At 38.9% G+C, this 27,280-nt stretch overlaps 2 protein-coding genes across 3 annotated transcripts in view; one reads left to right on the top strand and one right to left on the bottom strand.

Moving 5' to 3' along the window:
• LOC121317842 (voltage-dependent calcium channel subunit alpha-2/delta-4-like) overlaps nt 1-27,280 on the bottom strand; it is a 183,773-nt gene that overhangs the window by 68,296 nt on the left and 88,197 nt on the right. The gene's annotated exons all lie outside the window — the stretch shown is intronic.
• On the top strand, nt 4,153-26,234 carry LOC121318592 (leucine-rich repeat and transmembrane domain-containing protein 2-like). 2 transcript variants are annotated; one of them, XM_041255437.1, is made up of 4 exons: nt 4,153-4,619; nt 14,469-14,622; nt 21,510-22,100; nt 22,593-26,234. In XM_041255437.1, exons 2-4 carry the CDS (start codon nt 14,547-14,549, stop codon nt 23,054-23,056), a joined length of 1,131 nt encoding a protein of 376 aa, XP_041111371.1. In that variant the 5' UTR covers nt 4,153-4,619; nt 14,469-14,546; the 3' UTR covers nt 23,057-26,234. The 2 variants fall into 2 exon arrangements, with proteins under 2 accessions (XP_041111371.1, XP_041111370.1); XM_041255436.1 differs by having other exon boundaries at nt 14,429-14,622.

Genomic DNA, 27,280 nt, shown 5'->3' with positions numbered 1-27,280 from the left:
GCTGTAGCAACTCTGAATCAGTTAAAATAACAGTGTATAATAACACAATGGCAGTTTAAAAATTAAACATCTGGTGAATTTATTGCAGATGATAACTCTTTTTTTTTTTATTGTCATCCAGTCAACACATGTTAAATGTACAAAAAGACAGATTAAAAAAATAGATTCACTATTACCATTTGAACATGTGTTATACACTCCTAATCAGAATGATTAAACAAATAATCATTTTTTTGTTTGTTTTTATATTTGAATGGCGCTAACACACAACCTAATACATTACTCTGCTATTAACTTGTAGAGAAGTTTTGTATTGTAATAACAAATCGCTGAAACTGTGATAATCCCAGTTTTCACAGGATCTCTGGTAACCCTAATGTAGTTCCCAGATACTTTTTTGGTTTCCTTAGAATACGAACTAAACTATGCATGAAATGTTTACATTCGAGTCAGGTTACCGTCTATAGTCGTTTCTCATGTGCAGAAGGACCAGTAGTTGCTCACATTGACGTTTAGCAAGCGAACCAGAGCATTTGCCAAACGGACCGAGACCACCTCTTTAGGTTGACTCGGCACGGTTAATTTCCCAAGCAGACTTCGGACGTGCAGAACCGTATCGAGTGCAGAGCAAACCCTCTAAACGGACCCAGTATGAGCACAACCTTAGACTGAGCCAAACTGTAAGCGCCAGTCCCCAATAACCTAAATGGACAGGGCTAAATAAGTGACATGTTTTACAGACAGGTCTTACAGGGATCATTACTTAACTGAAAGTCAGTCTTCAGCCATAACAAATAAGATAAACTATTACGAGATATAGGGGAATATACTTACAGTCACACTAATTTAACACAGGGGATAATCCCTCCACAGATTTATTAAAGCTGTCAAACTGTCTGGAAACACCAGCTGGTATTGATTTTTTTTTCTTCCTAAATAAATGCTGTTGGTTGATTGATATGGGTGATCAGAGGTTAAAGCAATTGGGCTGTGAAACAGTTAATGTTTACTGGACACCAGTAATGGATGGAAACATAAGTATAAGACAAAAAGTTGTGACTCAATACCTCAGAAATTTAAAGAGTAAGTAAAAAAACAAAAACAAATGTCACACGTCCCCACGTGCTGCTACAATTGTTTAACATACATTTTTTTCATTGTTAACATCCTGACAACTTTTTGCACTTATACTTTAAAAGTCTGTTGCAAAGCTGTTTTCAAAATGTCTGCTCTAGTGTGCTGGGGTTTGAGCTATGTCATCTAAATCACTGCAGGAAGAGCGATTACAAAATTAAAAAGCATAACGATTGCTCTGGCTTTTCTCGGTACCACATCAGGGATTGTTATTGCTGCGTTACCTGTTTGCATATGGGATAATAATCCTTACACTATCGATGCACTAGAGTGGCCATTTTGATGAAAACAGACAGAGTTAGTGTACAGTCTCTGAAGCTTTGAAAGTTTGGCAGTAGCAGCTTTGTAACATCACTGGCACAAAGGCGTTAATTTCTCGTATGTCACTCATGATCAAGCTTGACCTTGAGAATCATAGCGTATGGTTGTGTAGCCAATATTACAAAGCATTAGGCCTTTATAATACAGAAACCCCCCAAAAAATCAAATAACCAAATTATGGCAGCCATCTTGGGTCACAAGACAAAATGTAACTGTGTTTTTGAAGTCAAAGGTTGAGTTGATGCAAGTTTGAATTAGACATCATCTGACTAGTCTAGGGACAGCAATTGGACACAACTGCACAAATAGACACAACATATGTCATCATTAACGTCTGACTACACAAGCTTTGTGCCATTCAGTAAGTGAATTAATTGACTACTTATTGCTGTGAATTGCATCAAAATTAGCAATGCAATCTCATTTTTAGTGCTTAAAAAGGTGGTTTCTTGTTTTAAGAGTCTTTCTATCTGAATGCATATCTGATAATATCCATACAGCTCATTATGACTAGTTTTTTTTATATGTGTGTGTTCCCGTATTCTAAGGAGTTCAACACCCAGTCCCGTAGTACAGCAACACAGAACCAAGTCTACATCATCTTGCATTACTGTACAGGAGTCGAATACTCACTATACTGTACAGACAATGCTAACTACAGTCTCGGGTTTCTGCTGATTCACTCTGGCACATCTGACCAGAGCAGAACATTAAAGCAAAAAAAAAAAAAAAAAAAAAAACACACCTTATGAAACCCATAGACTGAAACTCACAAACCCACTGACAAATAGTATCATGTGCCCCAAACATTTGTCTTATTGCCTACTGTGAAAGGGCAGGGGATTAATAGAGCTGAGAGACAGAGGGATTCCAGTGAAAATGGCAGTGGAGCCCGAGATTTGTTAATTCACACAATAGATCCAAAGACAGTAAAGAAGCTCTAGGGTAACAAGGATGGTTGTCTCTTGCATGATACAGTTTCACTCAAATCAGACTTGCACAGGAACAGTCAAAACAAAAAACAAAATCCTAACAAAACAAAGATGAGGCATCCCGCAACTGGAACACTACTCTGACAAACATAGGAAGATCAGTCTTTACGTTTGCAGCACAATTCAAAGCCCCTTGGCTTCGCCTCTAAACCTATCAATGAACCTCCTCTCTTTGTCACAGGTTCCTGCCCTCTCACACCCACAAACCAGCCAATAGTCACTCTAGCGGTCAATAGCCAAGGAACTATTATATTCTGATGTCACTCAGCAGTCAGTAGTCAAAACACCATTGCCCTGTGACATCACAGGTTTAATAAAAGGAGTGACAGATCAAAATAACACCATCGTTTGAATATTTAATCTGGACCAAATATGGCATTTCAATTACTGTAAGAGACAAGAATACACTTAAGAGGCTCCCACACAGGATCTTGATATTGTCAAAGTCACACTCTTTTGACAATTTAAATTATGGCAGTATTCACGTTAGCCGCCATTTAGATCAATTCAATACATAATAATAATATTATCTTTATATAGCACCTTTCATAGTGGACCAACATCACAAAGCGCTTTACAGAGGTAGGCTAGGAAGAGTTGAGTTTTCCAGGTGTTGTCTGAAGAGGTGTGTCTTTAGGAGGTGCTGGATGGTGACCAGGGACTGGGCAATCCTGACATCCGTAGGAAGGTGAAGGTGGAGAAAGAGCGGGCTCTGGAGGCAGGGGAGGTACAGCCAGTCTTCTAGTGCAGGCGGAGCGGAGAGGTCGGGTAGGGGTGTAGGGAGAGATGAGGGTCTGGAGGTAGCTGGCTGCAGTCTGGTCAAGGCATTGGTAGGCAAATACAAGAGTCTTGAACTGGATTGAAGCGGTGATCGGGAACAGTGGAGTAAGCGGAGTAGAGGAGTAGCATGGGAGAAACGAGGCAGAGAGAACACCAGGCGAGCAGTGGAGTTCTGATGGACGCGGACGCAGGGGAGGCTGGTAGAGAGGCTCTTTGGTTGGTGCACAAATAGGCTAGCTGTCTATTATACTAACTAGATGGATAAAAGCTATCTGCCTCTGGTTACCTGTAGACTGACTACTAGTAGATTCCCTCAGCTTAAGTAGGCTCCACCCTCACTTTGCAAGGGAACTGGTTAGCAGCTGATAAACTGCACTAAAGACAATACTTAAGCAATACAATAGTTTCAATGCACTTCAATGGGATCACACAACTACAAAAAGCTGTGTGGAACCCAATCAAATTGCAAATCAACCTCTAGTTGATTTAACCACACTTACCTGCTACTAACAACAAACAGTAAATCACCTAATTAAAACAACACCATCTTTATAATGTTACTTAAATACAGCTAATGTTAATTACTTGAAGCAGGATCACTTACATATCTGCCTCTGACTTTAGTTACCTGTAACTACCAGTACTGTACTTCAAATTGGCACCAATGAATGTACTATTTAGTTTTTACTCCAACACAAATTCTAACAGGGATTACCACAGCACCCCCACCCACCCAAATACAAATGAACCAGATCCTCTACCCTCCCCACGAGGCTCTGACTCTCCCGCCAGCTCAAATAAAATACAATCTAAACCCGTATTTGCATTTGTGAAAGAAAACAAAACCCTGCGAGGAAGGGAGCTGCTGGGCTGATGAGGTCCTAAGCTGTGTCAGCTGATACTCTCAGTGTAACTAGAGGAGACAGCAGACGCAAAAGCAGCACAGTCTCATGTTTCTATCTTTAACACACCAATCCACACTCGCACACACACACACACACGCAGACTGGCAGAAAGGGCATGCATGCATACATGCATACATATGCACACACACTGGGCTTATATGCATGTAGACTGTACAGACACACTCTTTCTGGCAGAAGCCAGTGGACATCATAAATACATCAAGTGTTAATTTGCCCTAAGGAGGCAGGTTGGCTAGTCAGACCACCCTTTCCTAAGAAGAGTACATTTTCTCTACCGTCTCAGGATGCATTACTGTACAATGACCTGAGCCAAAAGCGGGAGTCTTTCCTTTTCCACACAGGGAGGAATATCATATTTTTTCGAGGGGGGAGAATTTTTGGAAAAAATCTGTTCATACATAAGTTTAATTTTTTTTATGAACAAGTTTGGTTCTACAATTTTGGCAGCTGGCATGAATGGGATACGGTGAGTTGTGTTTCACTTGTGTATATAAATGTGCATTTTTATTTTTAAAATGCAGCTTCAAAAGTAGGAAGTGGGATTGTAATATTATCATTTTACAGAATGCCTGTCTGTTATTGTTGTCTAATAATGAGCTTTGCACTTGAACTTGACCAACTACAGTAGCATACAAAAGGAAATGAAAATAAATGTTATCACAAATTAACAGTTTTCCTTTAAACAGCAAGCAGCTGAAACAAAAATATAAGGTGGGGGTACTAGACTTGAGAACAGATGGCAATCTAGGCATCCAAAAATACTATTAACTGAGACACCTACTGTACTGTATTTTAGCATGCAAAGCTTTTATAAATATATGTAGAACATATACATGTTACACAGCAGCTGTGTGCATTGGTGGGTACAAATGTACAGTGGAGACACATTGGAAAGAAGCTGTGTGCATTGGTGGGTACAAACGCGCAGTGCAGTGCAGAGACACATTGGAAAGAAGCTGTGTGCATTGGTGGGTACAAACGCACAGTGCAGTGCAGAGACACATTGGAAAGAAGCTGTATGCATTGGTGGGTACAAACGCTCAGTGCAGTGCAGAGACACATTGGAAAGAAGCTGTGTGCATTGGTGGGTACAAACGTGCAGTGCAGTGCAGAGACACATTGGAAAGAAGCTGTGTGCATTGGTGGGTACAAATGCGCAGTGCAGTGCAGAGACACATTGGAAGGAAGCTGTGTGCATTGGTGGGTACAAACGCACAGTGCAGTGCAGAGACACATTGGAAAGAAGCTGTGTGCATTGGTGGGTACAAACGTGCAGTGCAGTGCAGAGACACATTGGAAAGAAGCTGTGTGCATTGGTGGGTACAAACGCACCGTAGCACCAATAGGGTCTTTAAATGTGTCAGAAATTTAAAATGTAATTAACTACCAGCCTATCATCTGTTTCTTTTCAATCGTATAGCTTTATAAAATGGATTGTACAGTACTGAATGTGCCTGCCTCTTATGTTCAGAGAACGAAGAACGCAAGAGCAAGCACTCAGCATGATATAAATATTCATGTATCATAGAGTAGAACAGTAAGACTGATAGTCGTGTTACATGTTTGCATATGTGCTGTGCATGCACACTTCCTTATATACTGTATGTGTATGTAGAAACCATATGAAGACAAAAGTTACAGCCCAATACTAGGTTTCTCTTCCTGATAAAAATGATCTTTCCGTAACAATCAGAACTGTTGTTTTATTTCTATAGGAAACAAAATAGCAGTATTTGTACATGTATCAAAGTGACCATGTATCAAATTGCAAGTCTATGGGATGGGTTTCAAATTAATCAGATGCAAATAATATGATACATACTAATGACACAAAATAAATAGGTTCCAAACAATGTGGTTTCCAATTATATAGGTAGTACGGGAATGCAAAAGGGTGATTTAATAAAAAAAACAAAAAAACACCAAATCAGAAACTCGTAATTATCTTTTAGAAGTATATAAAAATCAACAGGTATTCAATACCTGCTGAAAGAAAAACTGTCCTTCCCTCATGTTTGCAACCGAGTACCAATCAATGGCAAGTCACTTCCGCACGGATGGATTGATTCTGATTAAACGAGTGCAGTCGCAGACTCAGTGGTTAAAGTCAAATGCGTCTGCCCCGTAGGGCGTGGCTTCTCCAAAAGTGTGATTCTGATCAAAATAAAAACCCAGCGCAAGCACATTTAGTGGCGCAGTGACAGCGCCCAGCCAGTCAATGCTGAGTAGGTTGGGGAATCTGCTATCCAATCAGGGCCAGGCAACATTCCCGGAATGCGCTTGCATCAGACAAGGCTCTGTTTTGAATGTAGAAGTGGAGATCATGTTAAGCGACAGTAGCACTGAGCAAGAAAAAACAGAGCAAGTCAAAACAGCAAGTAATAGATCACTCACCGAAAGAATACGTAAACCATGCTTCACGACATAGGAGATTGCTATATTAATAGGTAGAGGCACATAGGGCAATCATTTATTATTTAGAAAAATTATGCAAGGTACATTACTTCATGACATTGACATTACTTCATGTAAAGTGTGAAATAGTTACTACCCTCCTGATCTGCCTACCAGTAGCAGCAGCTGATTCACTTTCTTGTGGAACATGAAGTGTCGCATCACGTTCCCACTAGACTTGTAATGCACTAGAGTTTGAATATAACTAGAGCTTTAATTCTCATGGAAGTGGCTCTCCTGTTATGCTGCTCCCCATATACTGTACGTATATATATATTTTCACTTGTAATAATTGCCATATAAATAAATTCCTACAGTCCTCGTGAAAATAAATGTAGTACTCCATTGTATCTGCAAAATAGGATTGTTTAATTCATATTTGTTTATTATTAAGTTACAAATAATATTGTTAGTTTCTAATATTTTGTTGTTTTTCTTTTACTTTTCTTTCTTTGAATTCCTCTTTCTATGTCAGTCCAAGCGCATGCAGTTGCTATTAGGACTACTTTGCTTTTGATAGTGTGTTAAATTCTTAAAGTTCCTGATTGCACCACTAAATAAACCTGGTTTCAGTGGGTCTTAACGCAGTGCTCAATTGTCTGTTTGGGTCCCCACTGCGCTGTACAAAATGATACTGCAAGAGTCTACAGGAAGCCAACATAGTAGTACAGTATTTCATGTTAGATTTCAAAATGTCTCATTTTTAACTGTCAGTTTTTTGTGAAGTATATTGAAAACTACAAAACGGTATATAATTCAATATGTTAGCGCAACATTATTCATAAAGTTTCATTTGAGCAAAATGAATTAATTCTATAGGGTGATGCAAAACTTGTGGTCATAGCTGTAGGTTATATGAAGTACAGAATAAATAATTTAACAAACACGGATAAGGGATAGCGGACAATGACACAGTTGCTGCTGGCTGCTTGTTTAAATGCACACTGTTTGCACAAACCTATTAACAAGAGAATTTGATTTTTTAAAAGAGGTCCCCCTGAGTATCGAAATAATTAAAATGTACTGCTGATAAAACAAAATGCTGAAAAAAGTTATTCAACTTAAACCCCTCTGTGGTGTACATTGTTGTTGTTGTTTACAATTAGACTTAAAATTCAAAGGCAGAGCACAGCACAGTCAAGCTAAAGAATCAAGAAGTGCAGTTGACATATTTATTGACTGGTGAAATACAATTTAATGCTGCAGCAGTATGTCCATTGTTTTGTTATTTCAAATATTTCCACGAAACAAACATTAAACTTTAAAGCTACAGTGTGTAGTGCAAAAGCACATCATGAAAAAAACACATTTGTAGGTGAAAAACACTACAATAAGATTTGCTACATTTAATATATAAACACATACAAATTTCGGTCAACTAAAATAAATGGATTTACATAACCTGTGTGAGTAAGGAATTGGAGTGCCCAGTGTGAAAGCACAAACTGAAATACATTAACATAGCATTATAGCATTGAAATGCTGAATACAAAAAAATGCCTGAGTTACAAGCTCTTACACTGTCTAAAAATATACATATCAAACTGCGGCGTCTGTATCATCCGATCTGAAACCGTTGAATTGTCATGTTCGTCATCTGAACCTTCATCATTGATGGTGCAAGAAATTATCTGAATCATTAATGCACAGATCAACTACTTCTAGGCAGATTTTTCCATTCACATGAGCCGCGGCTGATTTCAGTATACACACATATACATTTGTATATACTGCATCCGAAAAATATATGTTAGGTATCTTACCTTTGTATTGCTGAAAAAAAGTTTTTACGATCCACCCAACTAACATATGAGTGTCCCATTTTGCTGCCAATGCTGATTTTATATATATATATATATATATATATATTTTTTTTTTTTTTTTTTTTTTTTAAAGTTCACACAAAAACAATTCGGTATGTTTAACATACCTTTGTCAAGGGTAACAAACAGTGAACGTACTTATGAGCTTTTGATGCCATATTTCTATTTAAATCTAGTAATGTGTTTGTGATGTAATTTACTACATAGTTATTGATGTAACAATCTACTAATCCTTTCTATTTAAACCTTCAGGCATCATGGTATTGATTCTATGTATCCATTTATTTTTCTTTACTCTTCTGTATTGTACATTATCGAGTTGTATTTCTTCTCAAACTACAACTTGTAGGTCATTCATTTTTTGTAGTTGTTATATTTAACTATGTATATATTCATATATATATATATATATATATATATATATATATATATATATATATATATATATATATATATTTATATTTCATTTCATAAAAAAAGAAAGTGTATGTGATGCTACAGTGTATGTGAACAGAGTTCTTGTGACACCACTAATAACTGCATCCCTTAATGGCAGCCTGGCAAGCAGTGGGTTATGTAGAAGGGTCTCCTCTCTCACCCCCTTGAGCTGGGACAGTTGGGAAGCATTTTTTTTTTATCCGATTATAAACACTGGGCATACTTCCTGTGCCATCAATATGGCACATTTCACAATACGAAAGTCACGGCCCCTATTTAAAAACAAAGACAAGGCAAGGGCATTGAAGATCTAGAAGTTACAAATGGAGACACTTCAATGCATGAAACACCTGGACAGCTCAGCAGTAATAAGTGCAGGGAATATCACCTCTCTTGTGTCAACAGGAATTAATACCAGTCAAACACATGAGCCCTTTGCTATCGTCAGAGCAGAACAATGAGCCTGGGTAGTGCCTGGGCACAGCGAGAATGTCCTTGCTGAGGACACTGGCTGCCTTACCCTCTGGGACTGGCTTCTGGGAAACCCAATATGGCTCTTAGTGGCCCACATAGCAAAACCAGTGCAGCCAGATTCAGAGGGTCTTCACAGTTGCACCGTACATAAATGGAATTGTAATGGGACAGAGTTTAGGGGCTGCAATAGTTGTCTGAATGTTAGGGCAAATGGAAGAATATGAAAGAGTGAATGTACAGGTTGAAATATCTGTATAAAAATCGAGTTTCTTTGGTTACAGCCACATGCAATGCCTGTAGAAGGCCATGGTTTGGTGAAGTTATCATGCTCCCCATGCAGAGTTTGACTGACAGACAGATTTTTTTGTTTAAGAGTGATTTTTAAGTATGCAATTTGCACCAACAGAAGCTGAAGTATACTGTACACAGAGAAATGTGCTGACACAATTGCTTTGTAAGTGAGAACCAGATGTGAACATGCATATTAAACGATAGTAAATCCAGTATACTACACCCAGATATGAACATGCATATGAAGCTATAAATAACCAGTGACCCCCCCTGAAGTTAACAAGAATGTGTACCCCATGCCTGTATATTGGCATGTGTATTATTAATAGGTTACTACAAGGGATCCACAAAAGACACTGCATGGATAATTGAAAAATAATCTACCTTCTGCCCCCCCCCAGCACACAAAAATAAAAGGGAAAGTCGTCTCCCTGACATGAGCTTGCTATTCATACAGTGGGGCTCGCTGAGAAGAAACTCAGCCAACTTTTACATTTACATCAATCCCTGTTCTTGCTGCTACTTCTTATGAATTCCTGGCTGTTAGATGAGCTGAGCTATCTGTCTGTATGGTTTTGGTTTGTAGACCACCCAAGTACAGCGCTTTATTTTTAATCGAGTTGGCAGAGCAACTTTCATTCTTGCGCACAACCGGATAGGCTTCTGCTGCTGGGTGATTTTAATATCACATCGATACTGGAACAGGTTTTAACTGCTGCTTTTTTGGCAATATTGGACAGTTTGGGGTTTGTGCAACACGTTAACACATCAACTCACACGCACAGACATGTGCTGGACCTTGTTTTTTCTGTTGGTTTGACTGCTTGTAATGTGGAGGTGACCGATCTAGTTATTTCAGATCACAGCGCTGTGTTTTTTTGAAGTGCAGCTTCCTGGAAAATGAGTGAAATCTAAACATTCTGTGATTTTTTTGTAATGTGAAAGCTGTTGAACCATCCAAGTTTATACAGGCTGTTTGTTGCTCCCCCCCTTAAATGACATCATTTCTTTAACCTTGGTTTATTTGCTTCATCAATATAATGCAGTATTGTCTGGTATTTTAAATGCTCTTGCCCCTGTCAAAACATGTTTAGTATCATTTGTGCGCTCCTCCTCGTGGTTTACTGGTGAGTTAAGGTCCATGAAGGCTGTAGGCAGAGGTTTGGAGCGTAGGTGGAGAGCCACTGGACTGTCAGTTCACTGTCAGATATGGAAGGATCACCAGCTATCACACAGAGATGCACTTTCATCAGAAAAATCTCAGTACTATTCTAAACAGATTGAAAATAATTATTTAAACCCTAAATATATTTTCTCTGTAGGCTGCTTCAGCCTCAATGTAATTCTCTTCCCCACTTTTGAACACTGTAGCATGTTTTGGAATTTCTTTCAATATAGGTAACAAATAGATGTTACCTCATTAAGATCTGACCAGGTCTTCTTGGGAGCTCCTATGCTGTGTTTCCAGGAGGTTTGTGTGTCAGAGGTCACTACTCTTATTTCAAAATTGAAGCCAACCACATCTTTTCTAGATCCTGTCCCTTCTTCGTTAATTTGTTCAAGTATCTATATCCATATATGTAATTGGGCTGGTTATTACCACTGTTATGAATTCCTCTCTGAATACGGGGGTGGTCCCTGTACTTTTAAAAAAAGCAGTACTTAAAGCATTACTCAAGAAGCTCATGCTTGATCGTAGTCAGCTGAGCAATTACAGGCCCATTTCTAATTTGCCTTTTATGGCTAAAGTTTTAGAACATGTGGTTGTTTCTCAATTACAACAACATCTACTTTGATATAAACTCTTTGAGCCCTTTCAGTCTGGTTCCCATAAACAGCATAGTATAGAAACAGCTCTTGTCAGAGTTTAAATGATCTAGTAATGGCTTCTGATTCTGGATGTACTTTCACATCTGATTCTGAATTAATTATTTCTGGTATCCCACAGGGCTCCGTGTTGGGCTCTCTTATTTGACCATTAGGTCAGGTTTTCAAACGTTTTGGTGCAATAAAAATATATAAAACATAAAAATATGGATGCATGATAATTTCCTTCAGTTAAATTCTAACAAATCTGAAATTTTGCTACTGGGATCTGTGAATCATTTGCGCCAAGTAACTTTCTCCTCACTGCCATTAGATGGTTTCGATATTAAAGTCAGTTCTAGTATTAGGAATTTTATTAGGAACGTTATTATGGATTCCTCCTTAACCTTTGAACCTTTCACCTCCGCAATATTTCTTGTTTACATCATTTTCTATCATCAGTAGGTGCAGAAAGATCAGTTCATGCCCTCATCAGCTTGAGATTGAATTACTGCAACACTTTGTTCTGCGGTCTTCCTAATAATACTTTTAGAAGGCTCCAATATGTCCAGAATGCTGCTTGTATCCTAACAAGATCAAAATCTCATGATCATATTTCACCTGTAGTATGTCAACTCCACTGGTTCCCTGTTAATTTTAGGATTGATTTTAAAATTGTAATGTTAATCTATAAAGCTCTAAATGGCACTGCTCCTTCATATATTGCTGACCTGCTTACTCCCTATGGCCCTGCTCGCAGCCTGCGTTCCTCTGAGGCTTGTCTGTTGGTTGTCCCCAACTCCAGGCTGCACACTCAGGGTGACGGGGCTTTTTCTGTTTATGCACCCAGACTTTGGAACTCCTTACCAAATTATATTGCATGTTCTGACTCTCTGGAGTTTCTGGAGTCTCTGGAGTCTTCTTTAAAGACTTACTATTTTAAAATTGGCTTTTAACTGTACCTTTTCTTTTTGTAATGTGCCTTGGGATACTTGCTATGAAATGCGTTATATAAATATAATGTTGTTTTAGGGGTCACAGCGTTTCATTTCTGGCTGCTCTGACATTTCACCCTACAGCTTGTGAGTTTGGTTCAGTAAATGTGGGAGTCTAATTCTGAAGGTCAAAGACATATAAAACAGCACTCTCCAAACCCCAGGCTCCAGAATCACTGTTTTATTGCTATGGGGCCAAGCAAGCCACTCTCTCTTTTTTTCTTTGTCTTTCCCTGTGGCTTTAGCATGCCCTTGACTGGAAGTCTCAGACTGTTTAACTTGCAGCTTAAGCCAAATTTGAACCCTGGCCTCCAGAGGTGAAATTAACCGAACACACGACCTAGCCCCTAGCTCTAAACATTATTACTTTTACTTGTTTTATTCTGGGGATTATTTCTACCCTTCTAACCTATGGACCGAGAAAGAACCAACTGTACCACTGTCTTCCCTAGGTCAGTAAGCTCACATGCTAACAAGCATGTCAGCCCGGTCTTCAGAAAGAGCAGATGCTAGCAGTTTTCTGTTTTCAGCACCTGGGTCTGAGGAGCAGAGGCTGAGCTGTAAATGACCAGCTACTATTTAAAAGCTGGGTGGCAAAACACTCTTCCCATGAACACAAATAAAACTCTCTAGTCTAGGGATCTAGATACATGCAGAGTGCAAGATGAGAGCAACCATCAGACAACTGCTACAGGGATCCGTGGGAGATCTCAGTGGGGGAACAGTCTGCGCTATAAAAACCCTGAGCACATTAAAAGGCATCAACATCGCGTGCTGTGCAGACGCTGATGTGTAGAGCTTGGGCTCCAGGTGCAGGGATTAGACCATGCCTGACTTTACCTTGGATGCATTACATTTGAAACTCCTGCCTATTAATGAGTTACAAAATACTTTGTACCAGATCTGATTTTGTAATCTATCTTGCATTCATTGCAATTCAACAACAAAATGACCGGATGAACTGCATTGTTCTAAATTACATCGTGTTGCTGAATGGTTCTTCAGCCACTCGTTCCTAGATAACTACAGAGCTCTATGGTCTCATGGTGAACTGTACATGCTATGTACAGTCTGTACTCCCAGTTATCCATTACACACAGGTATACATCACAATGACAAGGAACAGATGCCAGCAGAGTGCACAGTTTATGCATTCAGATATCCATCACTATCATTTCATCAGCATGCAACAGTAAGTGACTGATATCAGACTATAGGCTGTATTCTCAACTGCAACCACTGTCTCAGTCTTGCAGAGTAGCTTTAGAATGAAAGCAAAGACAACAATAATCAAACATCAAGGCCTTTTCTGAGCAAGCTAGTAAGAAATTGGAATTTAGAGCAAGAACTGAATAAACAACAGTATAGTGAATCAATATAACTATTGATAACAATATGTGAAGGGCATTTTGAAATGAGATCTGAATACCCTTTAAGAAATTAGCTCTTTAACCCCCCATTCTGAGTTATCTAGCACATTACCCTAAGATTACATTTTAAATATACTGTTGCTATCCTGTAGCGTTTTTAAAAAAAAGTACTAAGTAACAAAATGTATTTTAACTGTTATTTAATGAAAACTCTGTAAAATACGCTCCAGTCCATAAGTTAACACATGTTTATCACAGTTATGTTTTGATATTTGGTTCTTTTTAACATCCATTATAAAGAATGTAGTTCCCCTAGTCCTAGGGTTTATAATAATAAATAATAATAAAAAAAACACTTGACCCTTAGCTATTTTACATGTGTGCAGAAGTTTAAACTCAAAATTGCCTTTATTTAGTGCACTTAAAGAGAAAGACTTCTGTTTTGCAGATGAAACTTATACATTTGTTCCTTAACTCACTTTAAGAAAATCAGCGTCAATTGTAACAAAAAACAAAAAACAAAGACAAAAACACACAGGTCTTGAAAATAGGCCTTGTGAAATACAGTATAGGCCTTGTGAATTACTGTCAAGACTATAACCACTGTTTTTCTCATATTTGCAGGTTTTAAGCGCTACTGTTTTTTTTTTTTGTCTCGCCAAAGAAGGAAACTTGATCCTGTTGGCAGGGATCGGGCGGACAGGCTGATGTAAGAGCTGGGAAAGCGAGTATCAGAGCGGGAATGATCAACATGAGAAGCCTCGCAGAGGCCCGGGATCCACAGCAGAGCAAACCTGCACTCAGGCTGTGGAACACTGGTGAGTACTGCTCATATCAATCTTGCTGCTGCATTCATTATACATACCTTTTACAATCACAGGGGATACCTTTTCAAGAGATATTGCTCTATCAATATGTGTTTTGATTCAAAATGAAATTCTTTAGTAAGTCAAAGCTAAATTAATAATTTTGCATTCCAAATGCATTGATTTATCATTCATCCAGAATTAAGCACTTGATCAGAAATTCAGTATTATATTGGTGAAGGCATCTGCAAAAAAGTTTGCTAAAAAAGTTTCTTAATTCTTTGAACAGTTATGATGGCATGCTTTTTGAATGGCTTTTTAGGAATACAGTACAGTTAACATCTTTACTGAGTCCAGTTTCAATACAGTTTGAAAGTTATCTTGAATGAATGGTTTTTAATGAAAATTAAAAAATCATGTCAAGGCTGCATAAAGTGCACACACTGTGAGTGTCATCTGTGCTGTAGTCTGAAAGACTTGCAAATTCCAGGAGAGTATTTTTGGGCAATACCGGAGAATTTAAAATAAAACACAGAATCAGAGTGGTGTTTTCTAATTGCCGGTAAAGTAATTCACAATATCATCACACAATACTGTACAACTGGAACGGGGCACCTTTGCACACACCACAGCAATGTGGAGGTATGTGTGTTTGAGGGCCAATTTGTGGAAGATATCCCTGCTCTATGAGAATAGATGCTCTATTAGGAGTACCCAGTGCTGTCAATAAATAACTTTGTCTCCCTTTGCAGCCAGCATGGTCCTCTAGCAGAAACATTCCTTCACTAAGCCATTCTTCTAGACAGAATTATTATTTTTATAATGATTGTTTTTTTTTATTGAACAGTTCTTGGTTCTCCGGATATTTTGACAATCAATCAGTTTAAAGTTTCTTAGTGCTTAATATAGTAATATTAATAATTATAGTAATATAATAGTAATAATAGTAAAAGACAAGGCTCCTCTCTGGACCAGAGACTATAAGGTCTGATCCCTTCCCTGTGTAAACAGCTTCCATGATCACAGACCGGATCTAGGGGCACATCCCAACTGGCCATGCAGCATTCCAAAAGCAGAGATCACTTTCTATAAACCCTACCACTGAATCTGCTCAAATGTTCTTCTAATCCCTTTACTCAACACCTCATCTCCCAACTCTCTGCAAAACAGAACAGGAGCACACACGATCGTTGATATCTACAGGCAGACATCATTTTGCTCATCACATTTTTTGGATGTAATGGTGATTTTACTCAACAGCGTTTCTTTTAAATGCTTCAATTCAGAGAAGTGTTCACAGGATCTGGCATGAGTGCAGCACAGTGAAATGACTTCAGTAGTGTCCCCTTACCCAATTAATGCCATAGGTTTTTAGGATTTGTACCCCATCAAAGCCTGAATTTTAGTATGTGCCCAATTACCTTCTCACTGCTTTTCACTCCAATTTAAATCTCCAATTATGTTCCCCTACACGGCCCCCTTAATCTTTTTTTAAAATAGCTATTGGGGTTTGCATTTATAAACCATATTTGATAAATATTTTGGTTCTGGAACACTGAATACATGATACAGCTACTTAAATATGTTCCTGATCCCATAACTAAAACCAAAAATCACAACATCTTTTAAATATTGTAGACAAAGGGTGAGTAGGTTGGCTCACCTCTCAAGGAAAGCCATACCTCAGTGCTGTACATTTGCATGAGACCAATTAAAATGATGTGATAATAACAATTCAAAAGAGTTGTCAATAAAGTTTGAGAACTGAAAAAGCAAATGAGGTTCTGCACAGGGCAAAGAAGATCATTACTTCAAGTCAAAATATAAAAATGTAAAATTAATACTTTTAATTTTTTTTTTTCAAAATAACCACCTAAACCTCAGCGGGCCAAGATCAACTTGCATCGTGCTGCTAGTACTTAGAATAAGCCTGATTGCTGCTGGATCAGAGTGCATTCGTTCATCCAGAGATATCTACACTGCTAGGGTTACACTCACCTCTATTTTTGTGGCAAACAAACGTGACAAGATGTTTGTCAGATTTCAAAAGGTCTTCCAGGCTTTGATTTTATTGCTCCGATATTGAGTATTTTAATAAAATTCGAATTCGAACTGTCTTTGAGTCTTATTTACGGGAGCTGCAGGACCCAGATCCACCAGATCCACACTGCAAACACCACAAAACAGTAAAAGGAGTGTAACAAGAAAGGAAAACTGACATCTGAACATATTGTACTTGCTCTTTAAAAAAAAGAAAGATTGAAAATGACAAGGAAACTGTATACAAGTCCTTCTCAAACAGATTAAGAAACATTCCAACGTTTGTACAGTAGGAGTCTTTTGACGCACAAAACACAAACATTATTTGACAGGAACATTTTTAAAGTATTATGAAAGAAAACTTGTTCACAGAATATTCACATGCCTTATTAGAGAGCTGAAGATGGGTTATATGTATTTACCATGTACAGTTGGGCCTTTCTTATATTATAAAACCACACAGTGATGGAGTTATTTTGTAAGCCGTGCTTACCATACATGAAAGAATCTGTTACCCAGTTACATATCGATTTTCAAAACATAGCAATATTACTTTTAAGTAGTTTTACATCTTATTGTCATGTAAGAAGTCAGTCTCCAGCCACCCAATTAATATTTATTTTGGGTGGAGAAATCACTTTATAAGATGTGTGTAATACAGATGAATTGCGGTACAGGTATTCTACTAAAGTAAAATGAGGACAGAATGGAGCAAAGGGAAGAATGTGCTGAATCTGGATGTCCATTGCAGAGGAGGAAGAGGAGAACTAAAAAGAAAGAAAGCAGCAAGAACGAAGAAAGCCTAGCTGCACTTTGTTGGATGAGCAGCAAAAAACAACAACAACAAAAAAAAAAACATACGTGCTGTTTGGAAAGAACAGCAGTAAAGATGGATATTCCAGAAAACAAAAAAATATTGACATCAATAACTGAAATGGTTAAAGCCACAGGCACAGCAAAGTGTCCAGTAGATACAGCTCCATGTAAATATAATGACTTAGAGTGCTTTAAAATATGAAAACCATCTAATCTGCAAACTAGGGATTATCATACTGCACCCTAAAAAGATAACTAATAAATTACTGTCCTATGAGCTCTAAAAAACTAAAAAGATGAATGATTTTGTTTTATGATTACCAAGAAGCCAAGTGCCTCTGAGCTCTCTAGAGCCATAAAGCCCCCCAAAATTGCACTGATGCTGTATGAATCATAGATCATTTGCATATTATAGAACACAATTTTCTTCTATTCCAATACATAACTCGACAGGCCACACAAGTGCAGACAACAGCACAAAGGGTTTTGCATGCAAACTACTTGGAAACAAGTGACCGGGATTTGTTGCTGCTCTTCTTTGGCGGTTGGGAAATAAATGAAATCTGAGGCTTGTTTGAAGAATGTTTCAGTAATGTCAGTTATTATTTTGCAAACTGATGGCTGTGATAAACCTTATCGATCACCATTAAGTCTTGGTGTCAAACAGGGATGTAATGGAGCCACTGCACACCAGAGCATTGCTCTGCCACGTATTTATTACCAAAAATCAACATTTGATTTTGGTATTTGTATTTTATTGATAGACACTTCGTGGATTTACATTGGTCCAGATGCATTGCCAAACTCCTGTCCCGCACTGTCAGACAGATGACACTGCATACGCTTCACTCACACAGCACAGGCTAGCAGCCAAGTTTTTTTTTTTTTGTTTTTAGTACCATATATTGAAAAGCCCAAAGGCTATGAGAAAGGACTTTATTGTTTTTTTTTTTGTTTGTTTTTTATCCAATGATAAATGGATATAATTTATTTATACTGTATCCCAGCTGTTGGTATTGCGACCCATAATTCATTGTAATGTGTATTGTTAAACAGATTTTCACAAATACAGGTGTACATAACACACTATTTAAAAAGAAAAACACTATTTGTTGGTTATGATCTAATTAGGGTATTTAAATTTCACAATCTGACTGGAAAGAAGTCTCAAAAAGAGGCTACGGTTTGCTTTTGTGCACACGTGGATTCTAAATAACTTTATTATGAGAAAAGTGTCAAGTGCAAAATAATAGTAAATGTTTTAACCATGCCACCAGACTTCTAAACTATACTTTTTACTTCAGGTTCTAACTATATCGGATGGCTAACCCGTTTACCAGTTACAAAAACCACTGTTACACACCGTTTTTAACATTTAAACAACCCTCCAGTTTACCCAATACCTGGGTCTCACCAATGACAGCCTCTTCTTCTCATATAGACTGCCCTGAACAAACATTTTGTCCCCTCTTATATACCTGCCTGCCAATCCCCGGCAGGTGTCCCTCATTAATTAGTCAGATGAACCTCATCTTGGCTCCCTCCCGTGGCATTCTGAGGGATGTAGTCCTTTAGCCCCTCCTGGGCTACATTTTTCTCTCCTCCTCCCCCTAGTCTGCCACAGCATCTAAATCACTTACGCTGGTCTAGATAACTAAAATCTCTCCTACAGGTAACACTGGATTTAGACATGTCAATGTAAGTGTGATTTTTGAAACCTGTCTTCACTAACATTCCATTGGCTAGGTAGAATATCAATTAGGATGGTAATGAGCAGACAGGGCTCAGAATTGCCTACATTTAATTATTTAGCTATTTGTCATGGTCATTTGCTTTTCAAAAAAGAAGAGGATGGGATAATGAATGGTCTGTCTTTTAAACACAGTGACTGAAGTTACATCAAGTAGAAGCAGGTGTAACTCAGATATTCCTAAAAGCCTAATAGATGTGCAAATGCTTCAGAAATCACACATAGGGGTATGTCAGCTAATTTAACTAGCTGTGAATAACTTAAAATACACAGATGACTAAAAAGACTTGTGGATGCTTGAACCCCTTAGTCACGTGTGAAAATAGTGACCCTGGTGTCAAACCGGTGGCATAGAAATGCTTAATACTTAAAACCGGTGTTGCATGACTTGAGATCTGGTTTAAGAAGCTCCCAAAGGTACAAAGCCACAGTAATAAAGCAATGCTTTTTTTTAAAACAAAAGACACCCAATTTTTCATAATTAAAAATAGTCTTTACATGTTCATAGAGATGGTGCAAATATTTTATTGTTGATATAAACAAACTGATGTATATACTTATGAATCAGATGAGACTTATATAGTTTTACAGGCTGGTTTCATGGTGTTTTAGCTGCAACTTCTTAACAGGGCTGATTCTGTCAATCAGGCAAGCATACAAAAGCCACTAGTTCCAGTAACTATAAAACTTGTTTCCAGAAGTTTTTTTTTTTTTTTTTTTTATTTTATTTTTTAAAATATCACCAGTGGGGTATAACAAGCATGTGACCTTATTAAGATAATTTGTGTCTCAGGATTTCAATTAACCAGACTAAGGTTTAATGAATCTATTTCTGCTCCTAATTATTTTTAACCAATCCCAGCACGGGGATCAGAGTGGTCTCATTAGGAACTGTCATGGCGACAACCCATATAATTCAGCTCTTTATAGACATGACAAGCCTGAAACGAAAGGAAAGCAGGATCACATGAATCCATTTCAAACCGAGAACACTGAAAAGGTCCAGGGTGACGATCCTATCTTTTAACAGTATTAGATACCTTCCGTTACCAAGAACAAAACCCACACAAGTGCAGTTTTGAAACATTTTAAAAAGAAGTTAGTCTAGAACTGAAAAATCCTTATTTAATTAATCGAAATGGCAAAACAAACAGTCCTCCCAAAACAGCCCTTAACATGTTATGATTAGGTTATGTGATATCTACATAGAGAACAGAAGTGTATAACAGTTTAGATGTCATTATTGCAGTATCTAGAACCCTATTTATAAAGGAAGTGGCCGGGTTCCAAAAAAGTATAGCGTTATTGTCAAAAAGACGGCCGGAGTGGGTGGCGTCAGACCAGAGCCAGGAAATAAACAACAAGAGAGAGGTGGAGTTTGGTGGAGCTGAGTGAATGCTTTCTCTCAGCATTTAATAAATAAACAGAACAGAAAATAAAAAGGTTGTAACAAACAAAAATACAGGACATGGCATATTTGCCAAAACAAAAGAGACAAACAAAACGGACTATACAAACAAAACACGGTGAGCAAATATTTTAACTAACGAAAAAATTATGACATCCGTGGTACAACTGCACGTGAATTAATAAAGTGCAATTCTCCGTGCTCACATATTATGTTTTACTTGCACATGAAGTGCTGTGCAATCCTCGTGCCTAAATACAAATATACATTTTACACACTCTTGTTACACAGACACGTTTATATCCCGTGTACCAATGACTATACACCAACATTAACACACAACAGATAACACAAAATTCACACAGGCGCGGGCACTTTGCCACAGTTATACATCAGTGCTCTGGCTTTTCTGTTCATACCACATCTTGGATCGTTATTGTTGTGTTACCTGTTTGACAATGTGGGCAACAATCCTTACACTATCAGTGCACTTGAGCGGCCATTTTGAAAAGAGCTTTGAAGTATAAAGTTGTAAGCATAAAAGGTTGTCAGGATGTTAACAATGAAAAGAAAAAATGACAGGTACGTTATTTCAACAGTTGTAGCAGCACGTAGGAATGTATAACTATTTTTCGGAACCCCATTACTTACTAATATAATGTTTGTTTTTTTTTTTTTTTTAGATGAACACTAGTATTGTAATAATAATGATTCAAACCTACACCCAACCCCAGAAAATCAATATTAATGCTCCTAACTTAACTAACAGGACTGTGTTACTTTACAACACTGTTTTTATCCTGGATTAATTATACTAGTGGAAACTGAACAGCAATGCCACCTAATGTCGTTCATCTCTTCTGCCCTTTCTATGCTTTCCCACAGCTCTGCTCTGCCTGCTGGTTACAATGGCCTGTTTGGTGGAAACAGCGTGGGTCTGCCCCACCCCCTGCAAGTGCAAGAGCACCGTAGTTGACTGCAGCGACTGCGAGCTGCTTTCCCTCCCTTCCAATCTTCCCCCCAACACCAAGACCCTCCTCCTGCTCAACAACAAACTGAGCTCCCTGTCTCACAGGGCCTTCTCCAACCTTAGCTCCCTAGAGAGGCTGGATCTGTCCAACAACTTCCTGGACAACCTGCCAGCTTCTCTGTTCAGAGACCTGGACAACCTGTCAGAGCTGGTCCTGCATAACAACAGCATCACCGGGCTGGACAAGGGCCTGCTCCGTAGCTGCACGGGTCTGCAGCGGCTTGACCTGTCCATGAACGGCCTCTCCCAGGTGCCCCTGGGGCTCCTCGATGACCTGCCAGGGGTGGAGTGGCTCTCCCTGGCCGACAACAAGCTGCAGGCCCTGGAGAGGGCGGCCTTTGAACCCTTGTCCAGCCTCCAGCTCCTGAACCTCAGTGGAAACCCCTGGGCGTGCGACTGCAACATGAGGGATTTCAAGCACTGGATTGAGTGGTTCCTCTACAGAGGTACAGTACTGTGCACCCAGCATGTTCACAAGCTGGGGCTTGATAGACCATACAGTTATTTCCATAGGATATATTCCCTTACTATTTTATGTTGTTTGAAATCGTTCTGAGTGGTGTGTTGATGAGTGGTTATAAATGTCATCTTCGGTGATTTAAAAATTAGAACAGACTTCTAACCCACCCTCTTGCCAAACTTGAAATAACTGAAAAAAATGGGCCTTTAAAATCAGTCCTTAGCAAATCCTTAAAACAGACCTTAAAACGCTGCCCATTGCACCATTCTCAGCATGCTCTATTCACAAAGCTTTAACTCATGAGTTGTTTTACTTCTGTTTTTTTCAGTCATACAGCATGAATTAAAGCTTTGTGAATGAAGCAATTTATCTCCCTAACCATCGGTTGTAGTCTCTATTTCTGAGACTCATTGTATCCTAAAACCCAAACTCCTAGCCCCTTATACATTCTCAGTATCTCCCTGTCTTTCCCATGTAGGGGGGAGGATTGACGGTGTGGAATGCATGCTACCCAAAGACCTGCGCGGCCGGGATATTCGCTACGTGCCCATGGAGATGTTCAACTACTGTGTGCAGCTGGAGGATGAGAACGGCTCGCTGGTGCCCAGGGGGGAGGGCAGAGGGCCGCCGTGCAGCCGTGGAGGCGAATCTCCCCCGCAGCCCTCCAAGAGACCCACTACAGAGGTGGAGGAGCTGCCGGCAGAGTGCGTGAGGCAGCGCTACCGTCCAGTGAGCGTGCGGCGAGCCATCGGCACGGTGATCATAGCAGGGGTGGTGTGTAGCATTGTATGCATTATGATGGTGGTGGCAGCTGCATACGGCTGCATTTATGCCTCCCTGATGGCCAAGTACCAGCGCGAGCTGAAAAAGAGGCAGCCGCTGATGGGGGAGGGAGATGGAGAGGGAGAGCAGGACGAGAAGCAGATCTCTTCAGTGGCTTAGAGAGCCCTTCAGCTCCTTTCTCTGGTTTGTGTTGTTCTCTCTCTTTCTTTTTTTTGATTTCTGGGTTTTGTGCTCCGTGTCCATTCAGGAATGAAGAAAGTTAACCTTTTGTCCCAATCTCTTTACATCTCCCAAATCTCCTGGGTTATAAGTGTGGATTTGTGTGAGGGTGGAACAGGAGAGAAAGAAAGAAAAGAACAAAGCTGTTTCCAAGTTTCTCTTATCCATCTTGTTAAAACTGATAGAGGCTTCTGTTTTTATACAGGTCAACTGTACCTGTCTCTGATTTGAATGGACACCCTATTCCTTAACTCTTAGCAAATGGGATTTAAAGTTGTGCTCACTGAGAGTGGCATAAGGGAGTGAATATTGGAGGCTGACACAGTTGTTGATGAAGTACACAGTCCCATTCCTCTTTCTGTCTTGCACACATGGATTTTAGAGTATATCAATATTGTGAACTGAAACAGTTAAGAGATTTAAAACTTAGCTGGACTGCGCTAATTACAAAACAAAACTCTTGGATCCGAACGTAACCTTGCTTGTATCAAAGTTATCAATACAGAGAGGGAGCCTGCGATGGAACACAGACAGAGATCCTTCCCATCCTAGTTTTCACTCCAAGTATCAATATTCAACACATTTGGATATTTCACTTCTAGTGAATACATTGGTTTACTCTCTCTGTGAAATATCCAAATGTAATGAATATTGATCCTTGAAGTAAAAACTAGGCTCAGAAGGATCTCAGTCTGTCCCATCGCAGGATTCCTCTCTCTATCTGCTGTACAGAAACTCTGACATAACAAAACTGCGGTTCTGTACATCCCCAATATCCAGACACAATGAAATCAGACTTTTCTTGAAGTACAATATCTATACCCTTATAAAAGCTGACCATGGTATTTCTATACAGTAATTTTACAGTTTTCTCCCCCATGCTACTCCCCGGGTTATACATTGCATTTACCATAGTCTACCGTGGTTTGTCATGTTTTTCAATATGCGTCTGATACTGCTCTGGGCTTTACATTGCTTACCATAATTTTACTATGCTTTATCACACTTTGCTATGCTTTTACTATGGTAACTACTTATGTAATTTTAGCAAATATATTACATTCATTTTTATTGTCTCTACAATTACAGTTTGTGAGTAACATTTATAACGTAGCAATAAATAATCGGTCATTTCTTTTCCTTGATCATTCCTGTCCCTCAGGCAGTGGAAATGCAGCTTTTCTGTCTTTATCTCTGTCTCAATAACAAAGTGTGTCTTTTATAATAGACTTGGGCAATCTGCTTTACCGTTATGGATTTGAAGCAACACATTTTGATTGAAAGGACTGCCACGTCCTGCTGACGAGTGGGAGCCACAAAGCTATTCTCGGAGCTGTCTCTTTTCAGTGCAGGTACAAATCCTCAGCAAAAACAGACAGCACAAGGAAGGGGTCGTGTGGGGGCCGAATATGGGTGAATTTCTTTACTGACCAGAGACTCCCAGGCTGGGCCCTACCCTACAGGGATAAGGTAATAAGGTGATTGGTTGCCCGTTGTTTAGTTTAACTGAATCCAGGCTCGACAGCTGCTTTCACAGTTAAATATCTTGGTTACATCCCCAGTGCATAACAGTGAGAGGTATTAATGGATATGGAGATAAACCTCTCTGTGCTATGATGGAACCTCCCTTTGGGAATATGGGTCTTAAATGCGGGAAAGAGTGCTGCCTTTATATCTATATATCATTTAGAGTGCCCAATTATTCCTCCCCCCCCCCATCACCACATTTAGAATATTTAGATTATCCAGCTGCATTTGATGCTTCAAACTTTACGTCGTGTAAAAGCCAGGTGAAGTTGACATTTTCTGTATCGAATCTAATCGTCTTTGGAATTTGTGTGTACTGCTTGTGATAGTTTTAAACAGCTTTTGTTTGTTTTTGTAACTAAGCTTTGTGTAACAGGAACAAAGAAAGTGTGAGACTCTCTTTGCTTTGTTTTAACTCCCAGGTCCAGACTTGGGTCTCGTCTCCAGAGTAAGTGTGCATTTGCTCTTGATTTGTTTTTCTCCATAGAAGGGGAGAAGTTGCAGTTGAAGCATTAGAATACTGTATTTTTGGGCAATTCAACAGAAATCACTTATAAGTCAGTGACATACACAGCCACCACAGCTGTGCAATTTGAAATATCAGTAGCATAAAAATGTAGACCATCATGATCAACAGTCACAGCACAGTGGTTCCTGTTTGTTGTGGCTGCATCAAAACGTGGTAGAAGCCGTGTCAAGTTTAACCCTGATGCGCTGTTGATACAGTATGTTTTTATTTTCCACGCAATTCCTTCCTTATCCAGCAAAGGGAAGCATAGAGCTTTAGGAATACTGAGGTTGTATGCTCTGTATTAGGCTACTGCATTCACAAATGGTGAATACCATCTGCTAAAACAATTGCTGTTGTAAAATCCAGTTAATGTTCTTAACAGACATTAGGAACTATAAATTGTATCAACTAGCACCGTTTTGGGGGGATTAGCATCCATTTTTGACAACTATCTATTGCAAAATTACTTGTTGCTTTCCTTGGTTCAGCATTAAATCAGTTTTTCATGTTGGGAATGTTATTTTGTTCACAAGGTGCATAACTGGTATTAAAAGCTAGTGGTCAAGAAAGCACGACACCTCCCAGTGGAAACTAATGACCAACCTGCAGTAGTCTGGCCCATAATCTGATCTGAACTTCTTTGTTTCTGTGTACTAGCACACAGTTACTGAGATCCTTTTCTTCCAACTGAACAACACTGCCACCCAGAGGCACTAAAGTGCAACTGTAACGAATTTTACACCATGCAAAATTAAAAGCACAATAAATATGCTGTGACTGCAGACTGTGCAGAAAAAAAATCTGCAACTTAACCTAAGCTTTCAGGAGATTGCAGTGCATGGTATATAAACTGCTACTGGACTGTACACCATACAGTATTCCATGACAGATTGAAGTTAAATGTTGCAAAATAATTGCCCCTGTGACTTTAAAACCAAATGTTGTCAAGCTTAACTAGCCTAAGATGAAATAGGAGTAAGAATTTCCTTGAATTCTAATCCAAGAGAGGTGGATTAAAATTTGTGGGTAACACTTTATATTAAGTGTCTCTAATTGTGTATTTACATAGTAATTTCTTAGTAAATACATATGCACTTACATACTGTATAATTATGATTTTATTATGCATAGTTACAACATGTAAATCTTTTTTGCACAATATAACCACAACCCCTAACCCTTTTCTGGTACAATTGTGTACATATATCATGCAAAAAGATGTACACATTAAAGTACATTGTAACTATGCATAATAATATTGCAATTATGTAGCAGTACATAAAACTACTCAAAATAAACAAAAAAAGGAGGGGTGATTGTGGAAGCACTTGACATCACTTTACCTCCCACACCCCCAAATGAATCATCACCCTTCATTTCTACCTGGTTGTATTCAGCTCATTCTGCCAATCACTTTACAAATCAATTTCTCCAATTGCTGCTAAGTAGTGTATTAAAGATTATTTTTCAACTTACCAATAATTCTTGTATTTCCTTCGAGCAATCAAGTGCTCAAACTAAGCCCTACAATCAAGGTCAGTCCTGATGGGTACAGGTGTTTCTGTGTGCTTTTGTAACCTGTTGCTTTGTAAACATATCAATGTAATAATATTTCTGTAAATAGTGCTTGCTCTTCAATTAGCTGCTCAGTACGTGTGGGTGACAGGGAGTTGTAGAAACTGCTCTTCCTGTTGTCTGTGTTTTCTAAAATGTTTAAAGCAAATGCTGTTTTATTTCACCCTCCTCAAGATTGAAAGCTGTTTAAGATACTGTTCCTGAACTGTGGAACCAGACAAAGAATAAAATAATGTATTTCCTTATTTTGGTGTGTGTGTGTGTGTGTATGCTGTTTTTGATACTTAAGGAATCTTTCTCAAGGACTATTTTTGGGCTAAACAGTGCTTTGAAAAATATGAGTAAACTTGTAACCATCTCTCAAACAGAAGAGAAAAGTTTCATGATCTTCCAGGGCAGGGTTCTCCCCAGGCCTTTTCAGCTGTCGCCACACAGCTGAAAAACCCTGAGCCGCCCGTCTTGCAGATGCTACTGTGCCTTTAACAAAAAGGACTGATTGCGCTGCTAGCAGACTAGATCACTTGTGTGCGCTTGGTGAAAAAGGACAGCTA

Source organism: Polyodon spathula, chromosome 7 (genome assembly GCF_017654505.1).
Source record: "Polyodon spathula isolate WHYD16114869_AA chromosome 7, ASM1765450v1, whole genome shotgun sequence".
Taxonomy (NCBI): Eukaryota; Metazoa; Chordata; class Actinopteri; order Acipenseriformes; family Polyodontidae; genus Polyodon; species Polyodon spathula.
This window is presented reverse-complemented; position numbering and strand designations above follow the sequence as displayed.

What these genes read in the sequence shown, in the direction of transcription:
- LOC121318592 (XM_041255437.1), top strand. Translation starts at nt 14,547, where the DNA reads ATGATCAACATGAGAAGCCTCGCAGAGGCCCGGGATCCACAGCAGAGC. An exon ending in ACTCAGGCTGTGGAACACTG is followed by an intron (nt 14,623 to 21,509) that starts GTGAGTACTGCT and finishes GCTTTCCCACAG; the next exon opens with CTCTGCTCTGCCTGCTGGTT. An exon ending in TGAGTGGTTCCTCTACAGAG is followed by an intron (nt 22,101 to 22,592) that starts GTACAGTACTGT and finishes TTTCCCATGTAG; the next exon opens with GGGGGAGGATTGACGGTGTG.